Source organism: Pithys albifrons, chromosome 3 (assembly GCF_047495875.1).
Source record: "Pithys albifrons albifrons isolate INPA30051 chromosome 3, PitAlb_v1, whole genome shotgun sequence".
Taxonomy (NCBI): Eukaryota; Metazoa; Chordata; class Aves; order Passeriformes; family Thamnophilidae; genus Pithys; species Pithys albifrons.
The window spans coordinates 30,931,490-30,954,668 of NC_092460.1; the positions used below are offsets into that span (position 1 = coordinate 30,931,490).

Here is a 23,179-nt window from a genome sequence, read left to right on the forward strand (position 1 = left end):
GGGAAATGGTGAATTACAAGAGGGAAGAAGTTGCAAAAGTAGACATAGCCAAGAAAGAGGAGCATCTGGAAGCATGAACACATACAGGTTCAGCACTTGTAAAAGTAAAAGGGCTAGCGGGTTAACAAAAATCCTCACCTGACAAGGATTGTGTTGACACTGTCTTTATTAACTATGCTCATATGGAGGCTGGAATGTGCTATGCTGCTTGTCCTGAACTTGTGTGCACTTGCTGCCTGCGAAAATGAGCTGGTTGGGCTGCAAGCCCCAAACCCCAGAATCCTGCCTGAGCAGCTGCCAGGGCTGACCCACAGCACCAGCTGCTATGGGGAAGTGTGGACACCCAGCACATTTGGGCCACCCAGAGCTAAGCTGCCAGCTCGAAACACCTAGAGAATTAGAGGACAGTGTCAGTCCACTGCTCCATTGGTGACAGAGACATTTCAGGAGAGCCGGGGGAAGTATTAATTGCCTGAACAATAGCCATGGCAGCACCTATTGGAGAACAGAAGGAAAGGTGATTGATGTCTCCCAAGTGCAATTGCATTTTCCCATCTGTGCTGGAACAACACATGAAGGAATAAAAAAGCCCCTGCTACTCAGGGCTCTGTGGAAGATGTCACAAATGGTCCTATTGGCTTCACTGAGCTCCATGTCAGGCCATGGATAAAACAGATCAGTAATCAACGGCATGAAGAAGGCCAAACAGACTTGATTAACCTCCTTGATAGGATCAAAAGGCCACTGGCAGTACATTACCCGGATGGCAGTAAAGCACTGGAGACAGTGGGCCCTGCCATCCTCTTTGTACCACCTCGCCTGCCTAGCAAGTCACAGCAGAGCTGGCCGCGTCACCCCTGCCCACTCACCATGTCAAAATAGACTGTGCTGTCTACCCAGTGGATGAAAACACTCTACATTTTCATTCCTCCCTGTCCTCCAGTCTGTTGTTTTCAAGCTGACTCATGCAAGAGAGCACTATTAAAGCCATTTTCTGGAGTAACTCTGTTCTCTCAGCCACTCTCCATCCCTGGGCAGAGTTCTCTACAGCTCCTGCTCTGTGAGCAGCTCACGAGTCACAGCAGCATGACCCAAGCTCTTCCCCAGCTGCCTCTGATGCAGCCCTGTGCTGTTTGTCCCTGATCAAATTTCCAGAAGGATACAAGAAGCTTAGGCTCCTCTTACCTGTAACAGTTGTTGGTGTATTTGTTGTAGCTGCCCAGAGCTGTCAGGCATCCCTGGCAGATGGCATAAGAGAAGAGGATTTGAGTGCCTGCATCCATCCAGACCTGGAACAGAGAAGGCTGGTGGTCTCTAGACCTGACAACAAACTAAATAAATGGCTGTGCCCTGCCAACAACAACCCCTCCAGCAGTGGAGAACAAACCCTGTGAGACAGAGAGGGGATCAGTGAATGAAGAAACTGGGATTCCTATCTGGGAAAATTGAGCCATAGGACTAGAAATCCCCTAGGAAAAATCTCCCAAAGGGACCACATTTTCACACCACATGCAAGGTGACATCACTTTTCCATCCTATACCTTTGCATTCAGGGTAGAGATGGTACTCCTGATGGCATGGGTCCAGTTGAAGCTGACAGTGTTGAAGTCTGTGATCCCTGTGTGGTCCAGGTTCACAGAGCCACTGGTGAGTCACCCCAAACTAGAACATCATCAACAATGCCTGCTCCCCTGTCTAATTCCCAGCATCTCTGAGGCCACAGTGCAGGGCGAAGGGCAGAAAATTGCTGAGCTGAGAGATTCCAGATCAGTGGGGTGTCAAGCAACCACATTCCCCCGTGCTTTGGGAACAGCTGAGTTTTTTGCATGGGAAAAGCTGAGCTGGCTTCACCACTGCTCCAGCCCTCTCCTCTGTGGAGGAGCTGAACTGTAGGCTGAGCTGCAGCTTAGTGCTCAGGCCCTCTCTGAGAGGGGCAAGTTAGCAGGTGGGTAGGAAAACAGCCCACCTTTCTGACTGCCTCCAGTTTCCTTGCTCACTCTTTTTCCTCCAAGCAGCCCCCAGCTGCAAACATCCAGGCAGCTGGAATTCTGTAGCCTTCAAAGAATCCCAGCCCAGGCATTGCTGCCTAAATTCACACAGATTTCTCATGGACAGGCACCTACACAGCAGACCTTCAAGCACAGACATACATCCTACCTTAACCAAAATCCCACATTCCACTGCAACGCAGTAGCAGGATCTCACTCCTGCTATGCTGGGTTGCAGCAGCCTGGAAAGACCATGTCAGCTTTATTTAGGCTGTGAAAGATAGGAAGGTTTTCAGTGAATAAGCCCTGACTGTGAATAAAACACACTCAGTCCCAGTCACCCCACTGGTACTTATTTTTATATCAAAATGCCGCTTACATTCAGTTGGCTTTTTGCTTTCAGTGCACCACAGATTTTGTATTGACAACACATAGATGGTTCTGAAAGCAATTTGGGGGACAACAGTGAGCTTGGCAGCTGGTTAGGGAGCAGTTGGAGCTTTGGACATCTGGCAAGACACATAAGCTCAGCTGAGACTGTGGGCTCAGTCTATTGCTTGGCTGCCACCACAAAAAGATTCAGCGGTGGTATAATTAGCAGCAAGTGTCATTTAAATGCTCTTCTGAGAGGGGGTCTGTATTAACACCTCCATGGGCACTGCTGATCCCACGTGGGGAAGAGAAGCCACGTACTGCTACAGAAAGGTGTGGAAAAAAACATTCCTGGGTGATCCTCTGAGGGGGGTCCTGCTGCCTGCCCTGTGCATCCCCCAAGAGTGCTGCCCACATCTTGCCAATTTAGGCTACTTTAGAGGTCCTGGGTTGCCTGCACCTTTGGCCTTAAATCTGTAGTTGCCATCTCTGGGTACACATCTTCCTTGCAGGGGTGGACAAGGTTTCCATGAGCTCCAAATGAGTGGTGGCAGGGAGGGACCCTTTGGCCAGCCCCTGACCCAGGCAGATGGGACCAGACCCCAGGACAGGTGAAAGGAACTCACTGCCCAGCTGGGGCACAACCGCACACAAACTGGACAACCTTCGGTCTCTGCAAGCACAGGGATCCCACGCTTCCTGGGAGGGCCCTGTTGGATCCAAACAAAGTGCTAACTAGGCAAGTAAAAAAATGAAAAGTTGTAGATTATATCCCCCTTCACTTCATTATTTCCATTTAATAGTCAGAAAGACCATCATGTGATACATGCTAAATACTTGATATACTCTTCTGGTTTTGCTGAGCCTCTGAGTGGAGATGACATAATATGTTCATATTCGGCAGACTGTGGAGAGGAAGAAAGATTTCTGACTTGAGAAGAAACGTTTTTAGAATTACAGACAGGTTCTAAAGCCTGCTGGCAGGTGCAAGTTTAGTTTCTGTAAGAGACCAATAACTAGCAAAAACAAAGGAGATAAGAAGGCTCTGGGTTATTCCACTCATGAGAATGGAATATTGAGAGATAACGTAGTTATAGCAATGGTGAACATTTGTCTAAAAGTGTCATCCAATTAAAGCTGTGATGAATTTTATAGACACTGTAATTCAACCTATAAGATGAAGCTCTGGGTGGGAAAAAGTAAGGGATATATTCTGTAATAGTAAGTTAGAGAGGAGCTTTTACCTGTCTTTTTTCTCTCCATTGGAGCTTTTTAATAAACTGTCTTTTTGAGTGTGATACCTGTAAGCTGTGACTCGAATTCTTCTCGCTGGCAAGATTTACTACGAACTCACACACACATGCTTGTAGCAGACAATGAGGAAAAGGGCTGTGCTGTGCTGGTGGACTAGACCTCTCTCAGAAATTTGAGGGTGTTGGGTCTCTGGTCTCCTTTCAGAGAAGACAGCTAGATGATCAGCTAGCATCAGATCCAAAGGCCAGGGCACTGAAAACGTTCTCAAGGCCTATATTTCCCTGACACTCCACTCACCTGCGGGTCTGCCAGCCTGGAAATGTCTGGCTTCAGGTAGAAGATGATGCCCTCGGCAGCCCCTGGCAGCATGACTCCTCGCACCAGCAGGATGATAAGCATCATGTATGGGAAGGTGGCAGTGAAATAAACAACCTGCAGGCACAGGGAAACAAGAGGAGAGAAGGTCAGCAGGGAGGGGATGCAGGCATCACCTCATCTCACCTGCAGGACCCCACCCAGCAAGCCCTGGAATCTGTAGTTGGATAGAGCTGCTGCTGCTGCTAGCATAGAAGAGGGGTGGGAAAGAAATTAATCAAGGCTATGTCCCACTGGTGATTTAGTTAATACATTTTGTTCTTCATCCAAGACTCTGCCACTGGTTGTGCTGCTTTGTTTTCTCTTTCCAGTCAGTGTAATTTCCCTGCATTCCAGCTGTTCTCTTCACCTTTCTAGAGCTGCAGAAGAAACCCAGGTCTTTTCCTGTCACTGAGTTTTAATGAGGAGTTATTAAAATGGTCCTATGCCCAGCAAGAGTTTTCCAAATTAAACAGCAACTTTAGCTGTCCAATTTAAGACACCTCTGAGAAGTCTCATTTCCAGAAGTGCTCATGCATCAGTCTCATCCCTTCAATGCCTCTAAGCTCACAGGTAAAAAATGGGGGCACCTCAAAGCACTTAAAGAAAATGTAGATGCTTATTTTTGTAATACCTTCCTTTCACTTCTTCTTGTGTGTGATGCAAATAAATATTACAGTAGAATTAATCATCACTAATCCATTTGTGAGCAAGTTGAAACTTCCTAACATTCACTCATTATTCAAATTCATCCAAGTAATGTGAAAGCTTGTTTACTCCAGGGATTCATAGTGAGTGGCCTAAAATTACAGGGTTTTCTCTGCTTAGTGATAATTGGTTGAATAAGTGAGAGTACGTGGTACTTTTGCTGTTCCTTGATTGAAGGAGAATGAGAGCACTTTGGGCACAAGTATTAAAATCTACCTTCGGAAATCACTTCTGAGGAGCATTTGTACACATCAGCTGGATGCATAAGGAAAGGAAACATAGAGCAAAAAGTGGGTAAAATGAATAAAAGAAAAAGGCTTTTAGAGAAAATGAGTTTTCAGGGAGTTATTTGAAATTATTTTCCTGAGGTCACTATTGTTTCTTTAAGTTTGGATTTCTTAAATAACAAAAGCAGAAACATAAGGGTCTGGCAGAGTTATCTGATTAGAGCAGTCTCTCAAGAAAGAACAACTCCCTGTTTAATCTGCAGCTGTTGAAAGTTATGCACCTACTCAGAATTCTTGGTCCTCTCTACTGCATATCCTAATACATTATCAGTGAAGATAGAGAAGGAAGCAGTTGAATTTTTTGACAGGGTCCCTGTAATACTCAAACTTACTACCTGCAGGGAAGACAACTGTTCTGTTTGACCTGCAGTGTATTTTGGGATAGAAAAACCCACACTGTGTTGTTGCACCATGTCCATAACATCTAGCTGGTAAAAAGTAAGCCATGTATCTTAAAAGCTGGGATGGAAAAATCTTCTGTAGTCTCAGGAAGACCACTCCAGTGCACTCTGTTTTCTCTCACTTTCTGGCCTGATCTTGCCAACCCTATTGGCCCAACCAGCCTGACTGAAGTCCCTTAGTTTCTCTCTTCTGCAGGCAAGTTTCATGCACCAGGGAAGCACTCGGTGGAGAAAGCTGACAGCTGAAGGGAACCTGACGTGATCAACGTGCAGATCAAACAGCCTCTCACACCCAATCTCCCAAGACCAGCATGATGCCTCTTATGAGGATGGCAAACCAGGAAACATCAGAGATTTAAGGTTTAAAATGCAGAGCATTCCCCCTCAACATAGATGTGGAGTGTGGCTCTTCCTTCTTGAGAAAAAGTGGACAACAGGTCAGCACAAGCAAGAGCCAGTCATCAGCAAAAATCAGGAAAAATCCAGTGAGCAGAGCAAGCTCTTGTCTTGCTCTGCTGAAATGGGTGTCCAGTGTAGTTTTCAGGGAGCAGATGGGATTTGACACTGAAACACAGGTGTCCAGTACCACACCTGCCAATAGTAGAGATAGTGATTTGAAGGAAAAAAATCTGTTGCAGGAATTGGTTGCCCTCCCTTTGCTATTGGGACATCTGCTGGACACTCACAAGAATCATTAATGACTCACTCATCTCATTGTGACTCCAGGGAGCAAAGTGGTCCTGAGTAAGTCAAGGCCATGGCAGTGTCCCTAATACCCAGCCCAAGGCATCACACACTTATTTGCTCTGGAAGGAAAACCAGTCCATCTGCTCTACAGGATCAATACTGGGAGGGAGCTTTGGCTCCAGACTCAGTAACAAAATGCAGAAAGTGACCCTCTGAGCTAAAAGTGCAGAGCCAGGGAGAGTAAAAAGGGGACCACAAAGACTTCTCTCATCCCAAGTATTTTGCAGGATAAAGAAGCAGGAGAGACTCATTATCTATTCACTGAGCTGGTTACAGGCAGCAGCTTGTCTGTTTTGCTCAAGTGTTTAATTACTGCCAGGGATGGGAAGTTTGCCACTGCAGATGATCTTGTTAAAAACACCAGCAAGCCACACCAGAACAACACACTGGTGAGCAGAGGATTCCCAAGGGTACTTAGGGAGTATCCATTAGCCACTGTGGGTACCTGCAAGGGAAAAGTTGACTCAAGACTCCCCTCAGTTCCCAATTCTTTCCCCATTCTCCCCTTCCTGTTGGAGCTACTATTTTTTTTTATCCTCTTAGGGGTCAAACACAACCAGTGTAAACCAGTATGGCCTCACAAGGTTTAAGGTTTCAGCTTTCACTTTGCTACTCTGTCTCCTGCCTCTACTTCATGAAGAGGGAAAAGAGATTGGGGAAGCAATGTAAAATGGGTACAAGGAGGCTTATGGAGGATAATCTCCATTCCTACTTTGCCTGTGGACTTGACCCCTTTCCAGATGCAGAAGTAGCAGATGATCCACGCCAGCAGGAGACACAGAGCCAGCTCCCAGCGCACAGTGCCCAGTTTGTGAATACCATCCGTGAGCCCCAGGACTCGATTCCTGCCAGTGTCCAGGGACAGGGAGAGAAGCATTAACACCCATACAGACCTTTCCCATATTACCCCATCCAAAGTCTTAACAGACTATTCACAACACATCTGCCCAGTGCTCCCAGCCATGACAATCACTCCAGCTCTACCTTGATATACCCTCTCTTTCATTTCTGCTGGTGCTGCTCCACCATATCTTGTAGCTGGCCCAAACCCTCCCACTCTCCAAATCCACAGTGCCATGCCCATCAGATCCATGTTACACAAAATCAGCACCTGCCCCCCATTCTCCCCCACCCTGGCAGCTGCTCAGCAGAGACTACTCAACCAAAAGCAGGCCACTAATGCCATCACTACTCCATGGTCACCACTCTACCTCTCCATATACTACAGACAGCCTATATATAAGTATAAATGATCTTCATGAATCCCCTACCCTTCCTTCGTCCACCTTCCTTGAAGATTCACTATCATGAAGGTGGGCCACACGAGAGCTCAGCACTGCAGCTCATGCAGTTCCCAGAAACCCAACCCCACACGATTCCTCAGCACACCCTTCTCCAAACCAGTCCCCTCAGGGTTCCCTTGATCTCTGCAGAAAATCTGAACAACCATTTCAGAGGGGTCTCAGTTCTCAATAAATAGTGTGTGCAAAGTACAGGGCAGGAAAGGGAGCCAGCACCGTGCAGGCTCTTTCTGCAACCATGGGTGCATATCATTTTGTATGTGCCTTGTGGTGGCTGCTACAGACAAAAGACTCAGAGACACTTTAGGACACATAAATGGAAAAAAACAAAACAAAACAAAACAAAAACAGCTGCTGAAGCTGAGTCCCTGACACCTGTCTTCTTTATGAGACCTTGGTAGAGTGTGGAGAGGCAGTGTGGCACCAGCAGCCTTTGCAAACTCTCCAGGCTGCAGTGATGACCCTCTCTGGGGCACTGTCTTGCCTGCTGCAAGAGCCTTCTCTCAGACAATGCTTTATTGCCTCCAGCCCTCTGACCAAAACTCAAATTCCAATCTGGCATCTCATGTGTGCACCTCAGATCCCTGCTCTCCAGGGATGATTCTGAGCAGCCTGATGGACCACTTCCCTTAGGCAGCAAGCAAGATGTGGTCAGAAGAAGGGAAAAGGCAGTTTGGTCCTTTCTGTTTCACTGTGGAGGGCTGTTCAGTCTGCCGTGGCCTCTCATGCTCAGCTACCAACAGCAGCCTGCAACACCCAGCACATGTATCCCCTGCTTTCAGCGAATTCTTATCTGATTTTGGTGCCCCTTTTGGTGGCCACACTCCCCCAGGCACCTCGGTGCCGGAAAGGGGACACACCTGTGCATGTGTGCACGTGATCACCCTTGGCAGCCACATTGAGCAGCCTGTGGGGTATGCCCAGTCCTCACGCCCCTGGGCTCTGTGCCAATCTCCTTGGCAGCTCATTGTGCTTCCCATGTTTACACCTGACATGTGGCACCTCACTTGGTCCAACAGAGATGCACAGCCCACCACCCAGATACTCCTACAGCTGCAGTCTTGGCATGAGAGAGGGAAAGCAATCACATACTCCCAAAACTCAATCATCGAGGAGGTGGCGTTCGCAGGCAAGGTCCTGTTGTCCAGGCTGGATCTATTCAGAATGTCCACACAGAGATCTAGCAAAATAAAAGGAAGCTGATGAACCAGAGAAGTTCTCTAAGGCTTCTCCATGGGGAATGCTTCTTCCTCTGTGCACCCTAACCCTCACTCTGGCAGCACGCAGACCCTTCACTCTGTGCCATAGAACATCTCATTAAACCCTTGCATCTCATTAAGCATCTCATTAAACTCTGGCTCTCCCCAGCTACAAGTTCTAATCCAGCAGTAGCCAGAAGGCTTCAGGAAAGGGGAAGGGAAAAGAGAGAACAATTCTCTTACAAATGGAAACCAGATGGCTGCAAAATACAGATTATTTAGGGATAGCAACTATGAGTAGCCAGGATAGAAAATCTCATTCTCTTCCCACATCATGCACCATTCCCTGTCCACACATGCATACATATGTTCACACACACCACAGATGTTCCCTTCTGCTATCCCCAACCCTGTTACACATGAAATTACTAAAATCAGAGGGGATGCCATGCATTCCAAAAATGCACTTCATCTTGCACTTCACCAGCAAAAGACCAGGAAAAACAAGGAAGCCCAGCTGTGGCTGGGAAGCTTGTGTCTGTTAAGAGAACATCTGTGGCTTTCCTCACAAACCAACCCACACTGGGGGAGCTGAAGGAATCAGGTCAGCTCTTTAAAAGGCTGGTTACCTCTGCTGGGATGAAGGGGCAGAGGAAGCTGTAAGTGAATGGCTCAAGGGGTGGAGAAATTTAACCCATCACAGAATCGAATCATCTGATAAGAGAAAAAAGGAGGAAACCAAGCTGCTGCCAAGCAAAACAACCTGTTCAACATGTTTAAAAAGTCCTGTGAAGGGCATGAGGTTCATGAGAATTACCTCACATCTACACCATCTTCCCAGTAAAACCTTGAGTAAAACCAAAGCCAGGTCTTCTCTGCTGGGTGCAGTTATGTGAATTGTGGGCATGAGAAGCTGAGAACCCTGGCCAGTGTAATCCTATAGAGGCTGTATAGATGTATTAAACCAGGAAAACAGTGCCCTTAGAGTTTTGTGTTATTGTTTCCATCACTGGAAGACCTGCACTGTCAAAATCCTCCAGTGCAGGCTTGGCCTGATTTAGCCAAAAGCTGAGTGTGCAGAGGAAACTGTTCAGGCATTGGCAGCAACTGTCTCCATAACTCTGAAGGAGTGGAGTAGTGTAAGAGAACTGTAGGATAAATTGTCATACCAGAGCTAATAAAAAGCTCCTGCCACATGAGAAGGACTCTAGATTCACTTGAAAACTCTCCCACCCACCTCTCCTGTTTGCCAGAAAGCACAGATTTTTTGGTGAAATCACGTTGCATCTCAGGAAAGCATCTTATCCACACAAAAAATATTGTCTACAAAATTCAAATAGTCTATGGCAATTGGAAAGAAACTAAAAGCTGACCAAGGAAAGCTGTACCTGAGTTCCAGGGGTTATTGCAGCTGGCCCATGGTAGCACAGAAGTGAAGGAGCTGAACAGGTAGAAGAGTGCCCAGGACAGGATGACAATGTAGTAAATATTCAGATACCACTCAATGACTTGTGTGGCATATCCAATTCCTGTAAAGGAAAGCAGAGACGGTGAGGACAGGAGTGCCAACCAACTCCCAACAAATCAGGCTTCCAACACCAACAACAAGGCTCACTAGACAACAGGGCAAGATCCACATGAGGGAAAGAAAAAAGGATTTTGTGACTGCGCATGCAAACAGGACACACTGTTGGTATGTCTAGAGAGGTCTGTGGTGGAACAGCCAGAAAACCTCATGCTGACATAAAACATTTTGAGCACTATCACACCACTGCATTGCGGAGCCTCTCCTTCAGGAAAACCATCTCTAGCCTTTAAAGAAAAGAAATGCAGGTGAGTCTCCTATTTCTGGGAAGACTCAGGAAAAAAATTTTCTCACAGCTAATATACATGGTGAATAAGGTAAGGTGTTGGGGTCAAGGTACAGACTTAGGAGCACAGCACTGGTTTTGTGTTGCTTGTGCCAATGGCTCACTGAGACATCAGAACAGTGCTCAGACCAGAAAGGCCCAATTAATTTCTTTAAAACTGGTTGTCAATGACCTTTGAGATGCCAGTGCTGTTCCCCTCTGGACCTGTGCCAGAGCACAGGGGTCTCCAGCACAGGAGGTCCCAGACTCCCCAGGGAGTTTCCAATAGCACTGAACACCCACTTTTGAGCAAACTAACCAGCATTCCAATCTGCCTGAGCACAGGTTTGTCTGTCTGCAAAAGCTGCATAATAACCTCTCATCTGGACAGCAGAATTGAGGAAATTAGATTATTAATATATTAATGCCATTAAACAACCTTCCCCAGAGCCCCAGAAGTACTGGTTCTTATACCCATGCCTTAGCCTAAAGCCCATCCCATCTCTGGGCTGTCAGACTGGGGTGTGCAGTGTGATTCCCTCCAGTTTGGAGCATGCAAGCCTGCAAATGCTGCCACAGGAGCCCTGGGCACAGCAATGGGCAGGGAAAGCACTATAAACCAGCCAGCCTTCAGTGTCCTCTTCCCACTATTTGTCCTGGACTACATGCAGGTGCTTGTGTATTGACACTTCCATCCTCCTCCTGCAAACTGGTGAAGTAGAGAAAAGCCAGAACCTAGGGGATTTTACTAAAAGCACCCAACTTTCCAGGGAGTTTCCAAGAGATAAGGTTTAATTTACGGAAGACATCTAACTCTCAGTGAAGTCATAATTAAAGATCCATGTAGCGAACAGGTTAATCCCAAGAAAGAAGCCAGAACACCATGTTTGGCAAGACCCACTGCAAGAATCAGCAAAATTATACCAAGTTGAAAAGTTCATGAGGATGAAGAGCAAAAATACGACCACCACCAGATGAAGTAACAGGATCTCCCCTCATAATATTCCTCAAAATGGACAGCTCTGCCCCAGCTCCGCCTGCTATGAATATTATAACTAGATATTGCAATATTATAATCGTGCATGAATATGTAGGTAAAAATATTGTAATCCCTCACTAGAAATGTATAAATACTGTAGCTTCTCACTGTAGACTTTGGAGCTCTTTTGTCCGATACTAATCGGAGGGTTCCCCAACGTTGTCTTAATAAATACCTTGCTGTTTATTGACTAAAACTTTGTCTCTAAACAGTTTGTTCTGCCTCTTTGGGCATCACTGGACATCCTGCTTTTCCTCTCTCCCAGGCTCCAAGCTTCTCAAAGGAGAGACTGTGGTTCAGTTGGGCCAGCACAGCCCCCAGTCAACACCACACACTCCGCGTCACCTACAAAGGGGCCAGGGAACGTCCTCTGCACACAAAGCAGTCACCAGGAGGGATAACAAGGCTGAGAGAGAGAGGGAGGGAGGGAGAATAAAGGAGAAAAAAAAGAATAATAATAATAACATTTCCAAAAAAGGCTCTGAGTCACTAATTGTTAGAAAGTGCTGCCAGTAAATCTTGTAACCTTACTGACCTTCAAAGATGGGACAGATCTTCCTCCAGGCAGTGACTCCTCCCTGGCTGGTGTACTGTCCCAGTGCCGTCTCCAGGAAGAACAAGGGGATCCCACATGTGAAGAGGAAGATGAGGTAAGGGATGAGGAAGGCTCCTGCAGAGAGGGGTAAAATGTGGCCTCAGAAACCTCTTCAAAAGCCTTATCCTCACCATCTCTTCCCAGGGATCTGGGGCCATAGCTGGAATCAGCTAGATAAACACAAATATTTCTCTGAATTAACTGTGTAACCTCTGCTAAAGAAACAAGGTCTCCAATTCCATCATTTCCCAGAGAAAAATACAAGGGTGGTCTGTCTTGTGCTACTGCACTACTTCTGCATTTGGTCTTGGCCAAAACCTAGAGGTAAAGAGTAGGCAAGGGGATAAAAAAAGAAGAGAGTGTTGGAGAAGTTCTCCCTGCTTCATGCTGCTGACCTAATTCCAGTTTTCAGAAGGAGTAGGGTGAACAAAATAAGTCCTTGTTTCACATAACCACATTTGTTCTGCCTTTCATGAGAGTCACAGCAAAACTCCCACTTGCCCAGAGGATACAAACCTGGAGGCTGGTGACATTTCTTAGCAAGTAATAAATTTGCCAGGATATAAATTTACTTGAGACATATTTCACATCAAATTTGAAAAGCAGAAGAAACCAAAAGAATGAAAATAGGGGAAGGGCAACAGAATATCTTTCCAGTATTTTCAAAATGGAGAAGTTTAACTTCTCTCTTCAAAGTCAATTTCTAATTACAATGTGGAGCGACATCTTAAGAGAAATCAGCCTGAAATAGTCCTCAGATTAACCCTCGAAGAAATGGAAGAAGAAGGAGAGAAAGAGCAGGGGTTTTGCTGAAACAACGACCAATATAAGCAAAGCATAAGAAAATACAAACAAAAACAAGACAAAAGTTGAATGCCCTGAAAAAAATGGTTTCATGCCCTGTTAGATGTCTGAATCTTTTTTCTCCTTCTTTTCTGGTGCTAAACCAAAACACCCAATACATTCACTGCTCCACTCAAAACTAATGCTGAGATGTCATTTTCACAGCTGACCTTCTTTCTGTCACCTCAACACCTTCCTCCTGATCTTTAGTGTAGGTTTCACACTTTCACTCTGCTCCAAACAGGCTAAGGTGACTGTCTTCCTCACTGAAACAACTGTTGAGGTCTTGTCGCTTGATCTAGTAAAGTTTTGGTCATGAGTTCCTCTCAAGGCCAGTGCCTGGAGAGCAGCTCAACTGCCTGCAAGCACAACGAGGGCCCCTTTCTCAGCCAAGCCCAGCCATTGTCCCCCCAGGCCCTCTCCTCCCCTGCCAGCACAGGCATCCGCAGTGAAATTCCTTCCAGTGACAATTAGCAACTAGGAACACTTGCCCTTGTTTTTAAGTCAACAATTTTACACTAACAAGGAACATCCAAATTTCCCCTAAACACAGCTGTGGGTAGCTGCAGGAGACCTGGGGCCAGAGGGAAGGAGGCTGGTTCCCAGGGTCAGTCCAGGTCTGCGCAGAGCAGGGAATGGGAACTGCATATGCTGAACTAAAGGCAGCTGCTGCTTTCTGTTTGTCAAATCTGCAGGACAGCTTTATTATCCTGCACACAGACGAGTCCTTCAGCAGATTCCAGACCCTCTCCTCTGATACCATTTGCCCCAGAGGTTGACCCATTTTGGTCTCTGAGCAATGAGGGCTTTCTTACACCTCTATTGTCTTGTCTCTTACCAGCTGAAACTCACGATCCCCTCCTCATTTTGATGCTCCACTGGAGGACTGAGAGGGTTCCCAGAAACAGACTCTTCCTCCTTATGAGACAATAGGAAGTTGAGGATGCTGAGCAATTATTCAAATTTGATAGTGCAGCCATAGGTAAGGCTGCAGCTGGTTGCTTTACAGCAAGTTAGCACTGTTATTTCTACGGCTTCTGTCTCACAGCTTTCTAACCATCTCATAACATCTGAAGGTGGAGAAAGGTGACAGGACAGCAGTCTTCAGTTTGGGGGAAAGGGACAGGGATGCAGCACTCATAGCTGGAAAGTGTCTTCTTTGCAGTTTCAAAGACTTTTGCAATGATGAGAGTATCTGAGTGTCATGGGTAAGACAGTGCCTTATTCCATGCAAGTTTGTCAGCCATCTGGTTCCCTCAAGCCCTGGAGAGAGAAATGTACCTTGTACAGCAGAAACACACCTTCTGCAAAGGCACTGTGTGAGCTGTGAGGGAAGGCCTCTCCTATTCTAATCTTTCCCAAACCCAGTCTTGTTGCCCTCTGAATCACAGCCTTAGGTGTTCCAGAGTAGTTTAATTAAAGAAAAAAAAAGTTATTCAATAGATATTTAAAGTGAACAAAAGTAGCCTTTTCACTTACACAAATTAGCATACAAATTGCAAGGACTACTGAACTAGACACCACAGGCATAAACTATGCAAAGATACCATCTGAGCTCAGGAAGAAATTTTCCATGCAAACCCCATGGCTCCTCTCTCAAAGCGTCACTGCAGAATGGGCTGTTCAATCAGATGCACCACCCGTGATTACTAACCTATGCTGGTCTGACTTGCTTTTGGTGCCTCCAGTGCCTCCCATCAAAATACTGGAGAAGGGGACTGGGTGATCTGCTAAAAACCATCCCAGGTTCAAGAAAAACCCAATTCCATTTTCTTTAACCATTTCTTATCCAGCATCATTTTGTTTTAGAGAAGACATTGTATTGTCTCCTGTTTGATTTGAATAAACTCCAGCAACAGCACAAAGGACAGGAATTTGGAAGTCCTGGGATAAACTACAGTGGAACCACTCATCTGTTGGTGAAAGCTCAGAGAACCTTGGAAAAGAAAGGCCTTTGTGGCATGGTTTGTAGAGAAAGGAATTTTGGAGTGGGGGAACAAGCAAGTCCCAGAGTGTTATTTCAAGGTGTCTCTAGAGAACAGGAACAAAAAAGAAGTTATTGCTATATTTGACATGTAATTTGTTATTCCTCCTTTTCTTTTATAAAGTTAGATTTTGATTCACTGAGAAAAGTTGGTGACAGTCAATTATTCCCTTCCGTTTCATTTCATTGTTATGAGAAAGTTTAACTTTTAACCATGTAATGATCTCACTGCAGTGTTATTGGAAAAGAAGAGCAATGCAAAGAAACAAAGAGGAAGGTGAATGAACCATTCCTGGGGATGGGTTTTTCTAGTAGTGGTTTGATTGCTGAGGAACTGCTCCTGATGAACAGTTAGAAATGTCCTTCTAAGTTGTATTGGGCCTTGGCAAGTAGACCAGCACCATCTAAGCTTTTCTTCCTCTGAGAAAGGGCCTGAGAGAGGTAGAGGTGACACAGAGAGTGGAAAAGGGAATTATGTAGGAGGAGGCTGCTGATGGCATTCTGACAACTCAAAGCATTTGATGGTTTCCAAAGACCACCAATTTCTTGAGATGCCCGAGCGTCTCAAAGAGTTACTAATTAATTCAGCATCCAAAAATTCAGCAGTGAGATTGCTGCTTTCAGAAGCAGTAGAGCTGAATTTCCCCTCAGTTTTTATTCCTTCTGGTTTTGGCAGGAGCTAACTTGCTGCAGGAGAGAATAAGGGAGTGCATGTTGGGGCACGAGGCACAGGAGAAATGAGTTCAGACATGCACAAATCTCTTGTCATGCCTACAGATTAGAACATCTCATGCATGCAGTGAACTTACCACCACCATTCTTGTAGCAAAGGTATGGGAACCTCCACACGTTACCCAGACCAATGATCTCCCCAGCCACAGACAGCACAAACTCCATTTTGTTGCGCCACTGGCCCCTCTCTTCTATTTCCTCCACTTTTGTCTCTTCAGGAGCTGCAATGGCCCCATTGGGCCCTCCTTTCCTAGACTCAGCTCTTGTCATGGCTCTGTGGGACAGAAGAAAAGGAGAGCACAGTATGTAGGGAGCTGCTGCAGGACAAGCTGGCGGGAAGAGGAGGAAGGGAACCTGTCACCACAACAGATCAGCCTCAGGTTCCCTGATCCTCTGCAAAATGGTTTCTTTAGTGCCAGCACAAAGTATTCTCCCCCAGTGATGTCTGTGCTGAAGGGACAGAGGAAAGGTTGCTGCTCAGGTGAGATGAACCCACCTGCACTACCCCTTCACTGGACTCATCCCTGAATTCACCCTTCCCTGCCCATGGCCCCTTTCCTCATCCTTCCGAGACCACCAGCCTTAGTGTACTTCCATCTGCTCCCTTCATCATTGCTGAAAACTTGCCTGTTACATTGGGAACAGCAGTTCAGAGGAAGAGAACAGGAACTGGAGCTGAAACAGGAAATAGAAGCAGAAGGAGTTTCTTCTCCTCGTGTGATTTATATAACAACTGGCTTCTTCTGGAGTGGTTTTAGATGGCAGGAGAAAAATATTAATAAGTTTAATAGTCTGAACAGACCACCTTACTTCAAGACATTGCTAGGAGTGTTGCCTGTGTCCCCCTGGACACCACCTTACACTACCACATGGCCTGACAACTCAGCAATGCACTCACTTTGGATAGGCTCTCTTCACGGACAAACAGGAACCAGCACCAATCCTCCACTCTTGCCCAACCTTGCAAAGAATACAGGGCAAGGAAAGACAGCCCCTGGGATGAGCAAAAGGGTCTCATATTTGTGAGGTGTTTCAGATCTGGGCAAGGGAGTTCTGAGATTAGACAAGCTCAAGTGCTGCAGTGAAAATATTAGTGGGGAAAAAAACCAGCTTTGGAAACACAGAGTGAAGTCACTGTTGGAGGAGGCATGTTGAATGAGGCTGGGCCTCCAGGATGGTACAAGAAAGACATTTTCCAGTCTATACTGAATACTGCATTATGTTTAGCATCATCTTAATGAAACAAAGTTCATGGTTGCTTGTTAAAATATACAATTCTCTATCATACACAGAGTCCTTTTTTTGGCTAGTTACTTTCAATCTAGTCAAAAATTCATACAGACCATGATGAATCTTCTTTTTGACAAAATATTTATATTGTTACAGGCATTTGATTATGAGAAGAAATGAAAGCGTGAAGAGAGACAACTGCCTCTGACTCAGCTAAAAATATTCTTCTCAAAATCTTGCTCTAGTGAGCTACCTGAGGTAGCACTTGTCAGTCCAGACAGAAAGCAAAGACCTAACACAAGCAGGGGAGCCGATGAACTATGACAGGGAAGTCCTAATTTTAGCTGCATCTCGCTGCTGGCATTAGTAAGCAGAAGTTGGCCTTGGAAGGAGTGATAGACATCAGCAAGGGATACACATTCCCATATTGGGGTTAGGAAACTACACTGGAAACAAGCCTTTCCAAAGTAGCAGCATCTCTGCTTCTATTCTCACCATCTGAGATTGAAAAGAAATCAGGGCTTGGTTCCTTCACAGCAACTTACAGATTCAGTTTGCTGGTGGTTCAACCGATTTTTTTAACAGAACATCTATTATTCCTTCTGTGCCATCTAAGGGGGCATCCTCATCTCCAGGGAGCAACAGGGACAGCAAATCTGTATCACCCAACCACTTGACATGTCCAGTGCCCTCAGATCTGCTCTGGACTACTTCAACTTGCTCTCTCCCAGGCAAAGTCCAAGCATGGCTCTGGAGGCAGCTCAGGCCTGGGACCTCTCTCAGTCAGCAACTCAGTGGTGAGCAGAATCTTATCAGCTTTTATGTCCTTTACCTTGTAGGACCACCAAATAAATCTAATCTATCTATCTATCTATCTATCTATCTATCTATCTATCTATCTATCCTTTGCACCAGGATAGTGCATCAGGACCATGATGGCAAACTCTTCCCTCGCTCCTTGTACCTAGTCTCTCTCCAGTCATCTCCCTCTTGACCAGCATCAGAGGATGAGATTTCTCATGGGGAGCAGGGACTACCAGGAAATCTGACCTAACCGGAAACAAGAGCACATGTAGACCAGAACATCTAACTGTCCCAGCAGGCAAGGAACACCATAGCACTTGTTTTGGTGTAGTTTTCAATGAGGCAAGGGGGAAGCAGGACCAGGAACTGGTTGGCTCTGCTGGCACTTACCCCACACAAGACAGCATCATTATCAAAGTGTCTCATTTACTTTTGTAAATGAAATTATTTCCTAAAGGCTGTATATATCTGTATATATCAGGCCCTAGGGCAAAGAAAGAATCTTGCTTATGAAAAGACAACTTCTAATGAATGTTCACAGCAAAACAAGTAGTTCTTTAACACAGGCATGTTTCCTCCCTCTGTTATTCAAGTAAACAAAGGAAATCAGATCTCACAGTGTAATACACCAATTGTTCTCCAAATGTCCAAGGCAACAACAGTCTTTGTTCCCCCATCTGCTTTCCTGATGGGCCCACCCTATTCCCTTTGAAATCAGCAGCAGATTTCCATGGACTCTGAATGCAGAGGGCAGAATCTCATGCAACGCATCAACCACTGTGATAGAGGCTGCAGCAAGAACAGGGGAGCATAAACCGAGCAGGAGAGCAGTCAAGGGTCAGTGAAGGGCATCCTCCAGGCTAACATAGCTGCCTCTTTAAAAAAATTGTGAAAGATCCTGGGCACTTATAAATTTGAGAGGGGTTTAGGGCTATTTCCAATAAGAACTTGGGAAGTACTGCAGTGGGCACAGCCAGTTTTAGTGTCAAATGCAGATGTATCAGGGCACTAAGGAAGCAATCTCTGTTTTATCTCCAGCCCTTGCCCTTTATGGTCCATATGCTGGAAAGCACCTATTTACTGGTATGGCTTGCACTGTCCCAAACCAACTGAGGGTTGGGTACAACATATATGGGTGTACATATGAGTGTAGAGGTGACTCAGCCCTCTAACAGGCTCATACAAACCACTAATCCCACTTTTAAAAAAGGTGGTGCAACCCAGGAATCAAGGCACACACCCTAAATGCTGGCTTGCAGCAGCTCACCAGCACAGAGATCCCCCCAGTGCCAGCTTTGCCCCCTTCACTGAACTTGCCCACTGGGTTGCACAGGGAGGTGGAAACATGGGGTCCTCCTGCCAGCCATTTCTCAGCTTCTGAAGCCCAGGCAAGGTCCCTCTCCCCACTGCCTGCCTGCAGCAAGGCCTGCCAGCTGGCTAATCAGTTTATTCCGATGCTGCAGCACAGCCTCCTCATCTCTGAGAGGAGCAGAGCTCCACGCACTGTCAAATGTAAGAGAAAAAGTAACACATACTTAATGAAATGTGTTTGATCTGTCACAGTCCTTGGCACATTCCAATTTGCTGCAGTCCAGGGCAGATTATCAAGTACAATGATGCTTAAGTCTGGGTTTATTGAGGATGTCACAGGAAGATGGCACAAGAGGACTTACCTAATTCTTTGCTTTTACTGTTCTAATGTAAGGTGAATGCAAGAGCCAGACTATTTCCGCTAATATTTGTGTTTTACCTCTTCTTTGTTAGACTTGTTTCATAATCAGGGAATCACCTTGTCTCACCAAGCCCCAGGAAGGGGCTTGGTGACTATGAGTGACAGCCTGCTGCCTCAACCTTGTCACCAGCCTCCACTTCAAGGACACCTGGACCAGGGCTTTGACTCTGCATCTGTCCTTTAACTCCTGAATAGGCCAACATGTAGGATAGAAGCTGGGATACTGCAATGAGGAACACAACTGGGACAAACACAGAACAGCAGGGGACATGAAGCACCTGTGGCTTCATTTTCCTATTTTAAGAAGGGGGAAAGCACCCTGGTTATGAAATCAAACCCCTTCAACTGACAACAGATAATGGATTAAACTGGTGCCCAAGGTTTTGGTCCTTTGTGCCATGAACTGCAGTCTCTCCTATCCCAGAGAATGCCATACACAGCATTACATATCCCCACTCTTCCCTGTCTACTTTGCCCACTGTTTTTATGAGAAAGCTTATTCGTACGCTTCCTGGTTCTTTTTATCTAATCCTACTGTGTCCCTGTCCTATATGTTCTCAAGCCAGATGGGAGCCAAATAACTCCTCGTTTCCAGCTAGGAACAATTTGGTTCTCCCATAACAGCCACAGCCACATACTGTGTTACATTCTCCCAGACAGGCAGATGTTTTCCTCTCCCTTTGGATGCCACTCTCCTTAACACATGAGTTCAGAGTAAAAAGTATGCCACTCACTGCTTGTCTGCACTTTTTCTGCTGTCCCTTCACCAAATTTTGGAGAAAAATCCTGTGACTGTCTCATTCCCAGCCTCTTTTTTCCCTCTGTCATAAAGTTTTTCCAACTGTTCAGATGCCATTTGATGCAATCCACAGTCTACCCTCCTCCTGGACCCACTGAGCCACCACCACCACCACCTTCTCTCCTCAGCTTCCTCTGAACTCGCCAGTCTCATCTAGAGGTGCTCTGCTGTACTTTCAGCCCTCAGCACTTCAAGGAGATGCTTTTTGCCATGCCTGGAGTGTCCTTCACAGGAATGACCTGCAGTCTGTGATCTTCCCATAGAGTAGCAGGCTTCCTCTGTGCCCAGTGCAACAGGTGGCTCCGTATGAAACGGTACAGCGCTTGGTGCATGAAGGCAGCCACATTTTTCCCCAGAAAGATTTATTGCTGAGAAAATAAGAATACACCTGGATCCCCTCAGGACCTGGAAGGAGAACAGGCAGCATGTAGGCAGACAAACACAGACCAAGAGGTTCCCCTCTTCAACATTTGAATGAGGTAATTCAGTCTCCCTTTGATCACAAATTTTGGACTTTGTCCCACACCTACAACTGTGCTCGTATGTGGTCACAGTGGTCAAGTATGGTCACAACAGGCAAGGAAAACCAAGGACACCTCTGATGTGCTCTGGACATTCACCTGCTAGGTCTGATGTTTTGAATACACAATGCAGATATGCAGGAGAACACCATTTGTTGCTTTATTTGGAAACAAGATGCCACTAAAGGGGGGAGGCAGGAATCAGAAAAAGAGGACCATGAAAGTGTCATTTGAAAGTAAAACATGGTGGTATCCTCAGCCTCTGCTAGGGTAAAAAAGAGGTTTTTCAGAGTTGCTCAGGTGAGACAAGAAGCAAGAAAGAGATGAGAAAGTTGAGACAGAAACCACCTGGAATTTGGACATCAGAGAAAGAAGTCAATGGCAATTTTCCTAAAGCTTTTCTTCCTGAAACTTACTGCCTGTTCCCGTCCATTGTCAGACAGGAGCTCCTACTGCTGGGAAGTTAACATCCCCCGTTTGACCTCTTCTGCTGATTTATCTTAAGGCAAATGAGAAGAGGACAGCCTCAAGAGGGAATAGTGAAACAGAGAGAACAGCAGACAGAGATGTCTTTAAAAAGCAGCCAATAACACTTATTAGAGAAAGCACAGCATTAAAGCTCCTTCAGACACTCTTAGGTGCTGCCTGAGCTGCAGAATCACAGGTGACAATGCAGAGAGCTGCACTGCATTTATATTTCTTGGTTTCATTTTGAAACAAGCAGCAACCAAGCACCAAGTAAACTGCAATTTAAGGTGGGGAGGGAGGAATCGGAAAGCAAAGCAGACTGGGTTGTGTTACAAAAGGAGGAGCAGGAGGACACAGAAAATTTTCTGGTTGCACAATCAGAGCCAGCAGTTAGTCGGCAGCTGAAATCCTGTGCTGCATTTTGATGGCAGGAGGCGGGGGCGGCTGTGGGAGCAGAGACAGAAAATCAGGGCTCAGAGAGGAACAGCAGTGCCAAAGTACAGCTTAAGGAACAAAACCCAGCTAAATGAGTGCGTGGGGGGTGCCACTGGAATAGGTCATCTCTGCAAGATGGACAGGAAAATATTAGCAGCAGAAATAAGTGTTTTCCAGCCAATCTAAGAGCACCTCCATGAGTGGGGATAGCTGCTTCCAAACACAGACGCTGCTGGCGAATGGCTCACTCCAGCTGCAAAAAGGAGAAAGACAAGGAAAAATCTAGCAAGAGAAAGACTGATCAACTCTAGGACAGCAGATGAAATTAAAATGCCTTAGATTCAAACTGTTGAAAACTAGTTGGCTTCTTCACGCTTTCTGCCAGGTTCTGTGGGCTGCAGGGCATTCTCAAAGCATCTGTTCAGCAAGGTTCATGGGGCACAGAAGGCTGTTACAAGGATCAGATCCTGTTTCTATTTCCTCCAACGTGAAATAAGAGCAATGCTTTTGCAGTCAGTGAGTTTGCTGCTTACTGGCACCAGAATGAGCGAGATAAGAAGCAAATGTGAGTTTGCTAATGACATGTACATCTGCAGTACAAGCTGCAAGGATTACAGAGCATCATCCTTCAGAGCACACACCCCCAGCTCAGGAGGGTACCAAATGGTTCCTGGCCTGTCTTCTGCTGTCAGCACAGGAGAGCCTCCTTAGTACCTAACAGTGACTGGACTTTCTTGAGGATCAGTGGCAAATCTCTTTCTAAAAGCTGTGTAGGCTTTTGTTCTCAGGGCCAGATCAGTCTCTGTCGATGTCCATGGCTCATCACCCCTGCTCTGGGCTACAGAGACAGAGGGGTGGTTTCTTTCTGTAGCATAGAAAAAAATCAAGAGGAACAGATGAAGCCCATAAATGGGGTGTAAATATGACCAGAAACCAGCCTTCACATAAGACCAGATACTGCCAAGACCTCCACTCAGCTCGTAGTCTGGTTGTACCTGAACAACGTAGCAGGAGGCTCAGCCACAGCAGGATCCATCCTCCTTACAAAGGACCAGAGTGACAGGTCTCTTACAGATACAAAGCCAGCCTGGCCCCAAGGGAGCCCCTAGAACCACCTCCCTGGTGGCTGGAGGTGTCTGGCCAAAGTCTTGTGGCTTGCTCAGAGGTCCTTGTGCCCAACCGAAGCGTGGGGACAGCACAGCTCCTGTCACTGTCTGGAGGAGCAGAGCAAGTGAACGGTACAGAGAGTGAAAACTGTGCTGCTCCAGCACCCACTCTGCAAACAGGCCCTGCAGGAACTTGGAGGGGCAGTGACATGTGGTGCAGCCCAAAGGTGCCCTACAGGGACAGGACAGAAGCTTTAGGACCAGACATGGTGACTACAGGTCTGCCACCTCTCCGGGGCAGCAATTTCAGCGAGCAAGGCACACCAGCTGGCAGCCCTGGTCAGGTCAGGTGAAGAGGCAGAGGCTGCCCGCCCTAAAGACTTGGCCACCTGTGTGCAGCCTGAGAATGGAGGCCAAGGAGTTAGGGAAG

The 23,179-nt window shown here is 46.3% G+C and overlaps 1 protein-coding gene across 2 annotated transcripts in view; it reads right to left on the bottom strand.

Annotated features, from left to right (window-relative positions):
- LOC139670068 (sodium- and chloride-dependent betaine transporter-like) overlaps positions 1-23,179 on the bottom strand; it is a 41,555-nt gene that overhangs the window by 16,578 nt on the left and 1,798 nt on the right. For both annotated transcript variants that reach the window (XM_071551220.1, XM_071551218.1), the window contains exons 2-8: positions 15,732-15,928; positions 12,036-12,170; positions 10,000-10,140; positions 8,505-8,592; positions 6,824-6,956; positions 3,912-4,046; positions 1,186-1,289 (exon numbers count right to left, since the gene is read on the bottom strand). In XM_071551220.1, coding sequence (XP_071407321.1) covers positions 1,186-1,289; positions 3,912-4,046; positions 6,824-6,956; positions 8,505-8,592; positions 10,000-10,140; positions 12,036-12,170; positions 15,732-15,924 — 929 coding nt within the window. In that variant the 5' untranslated portion in view covers positions 15,925-15,928. The remainder of the gene's footprint in view (positions 1-1,185; positions 1,290-3,911; positions 4,047-6,823; positions 6,957-8,504; positions 8,593-9,999; positions 10,141-12,035; positions 12,171-15,731; positions 15,929-23,179) is intronic.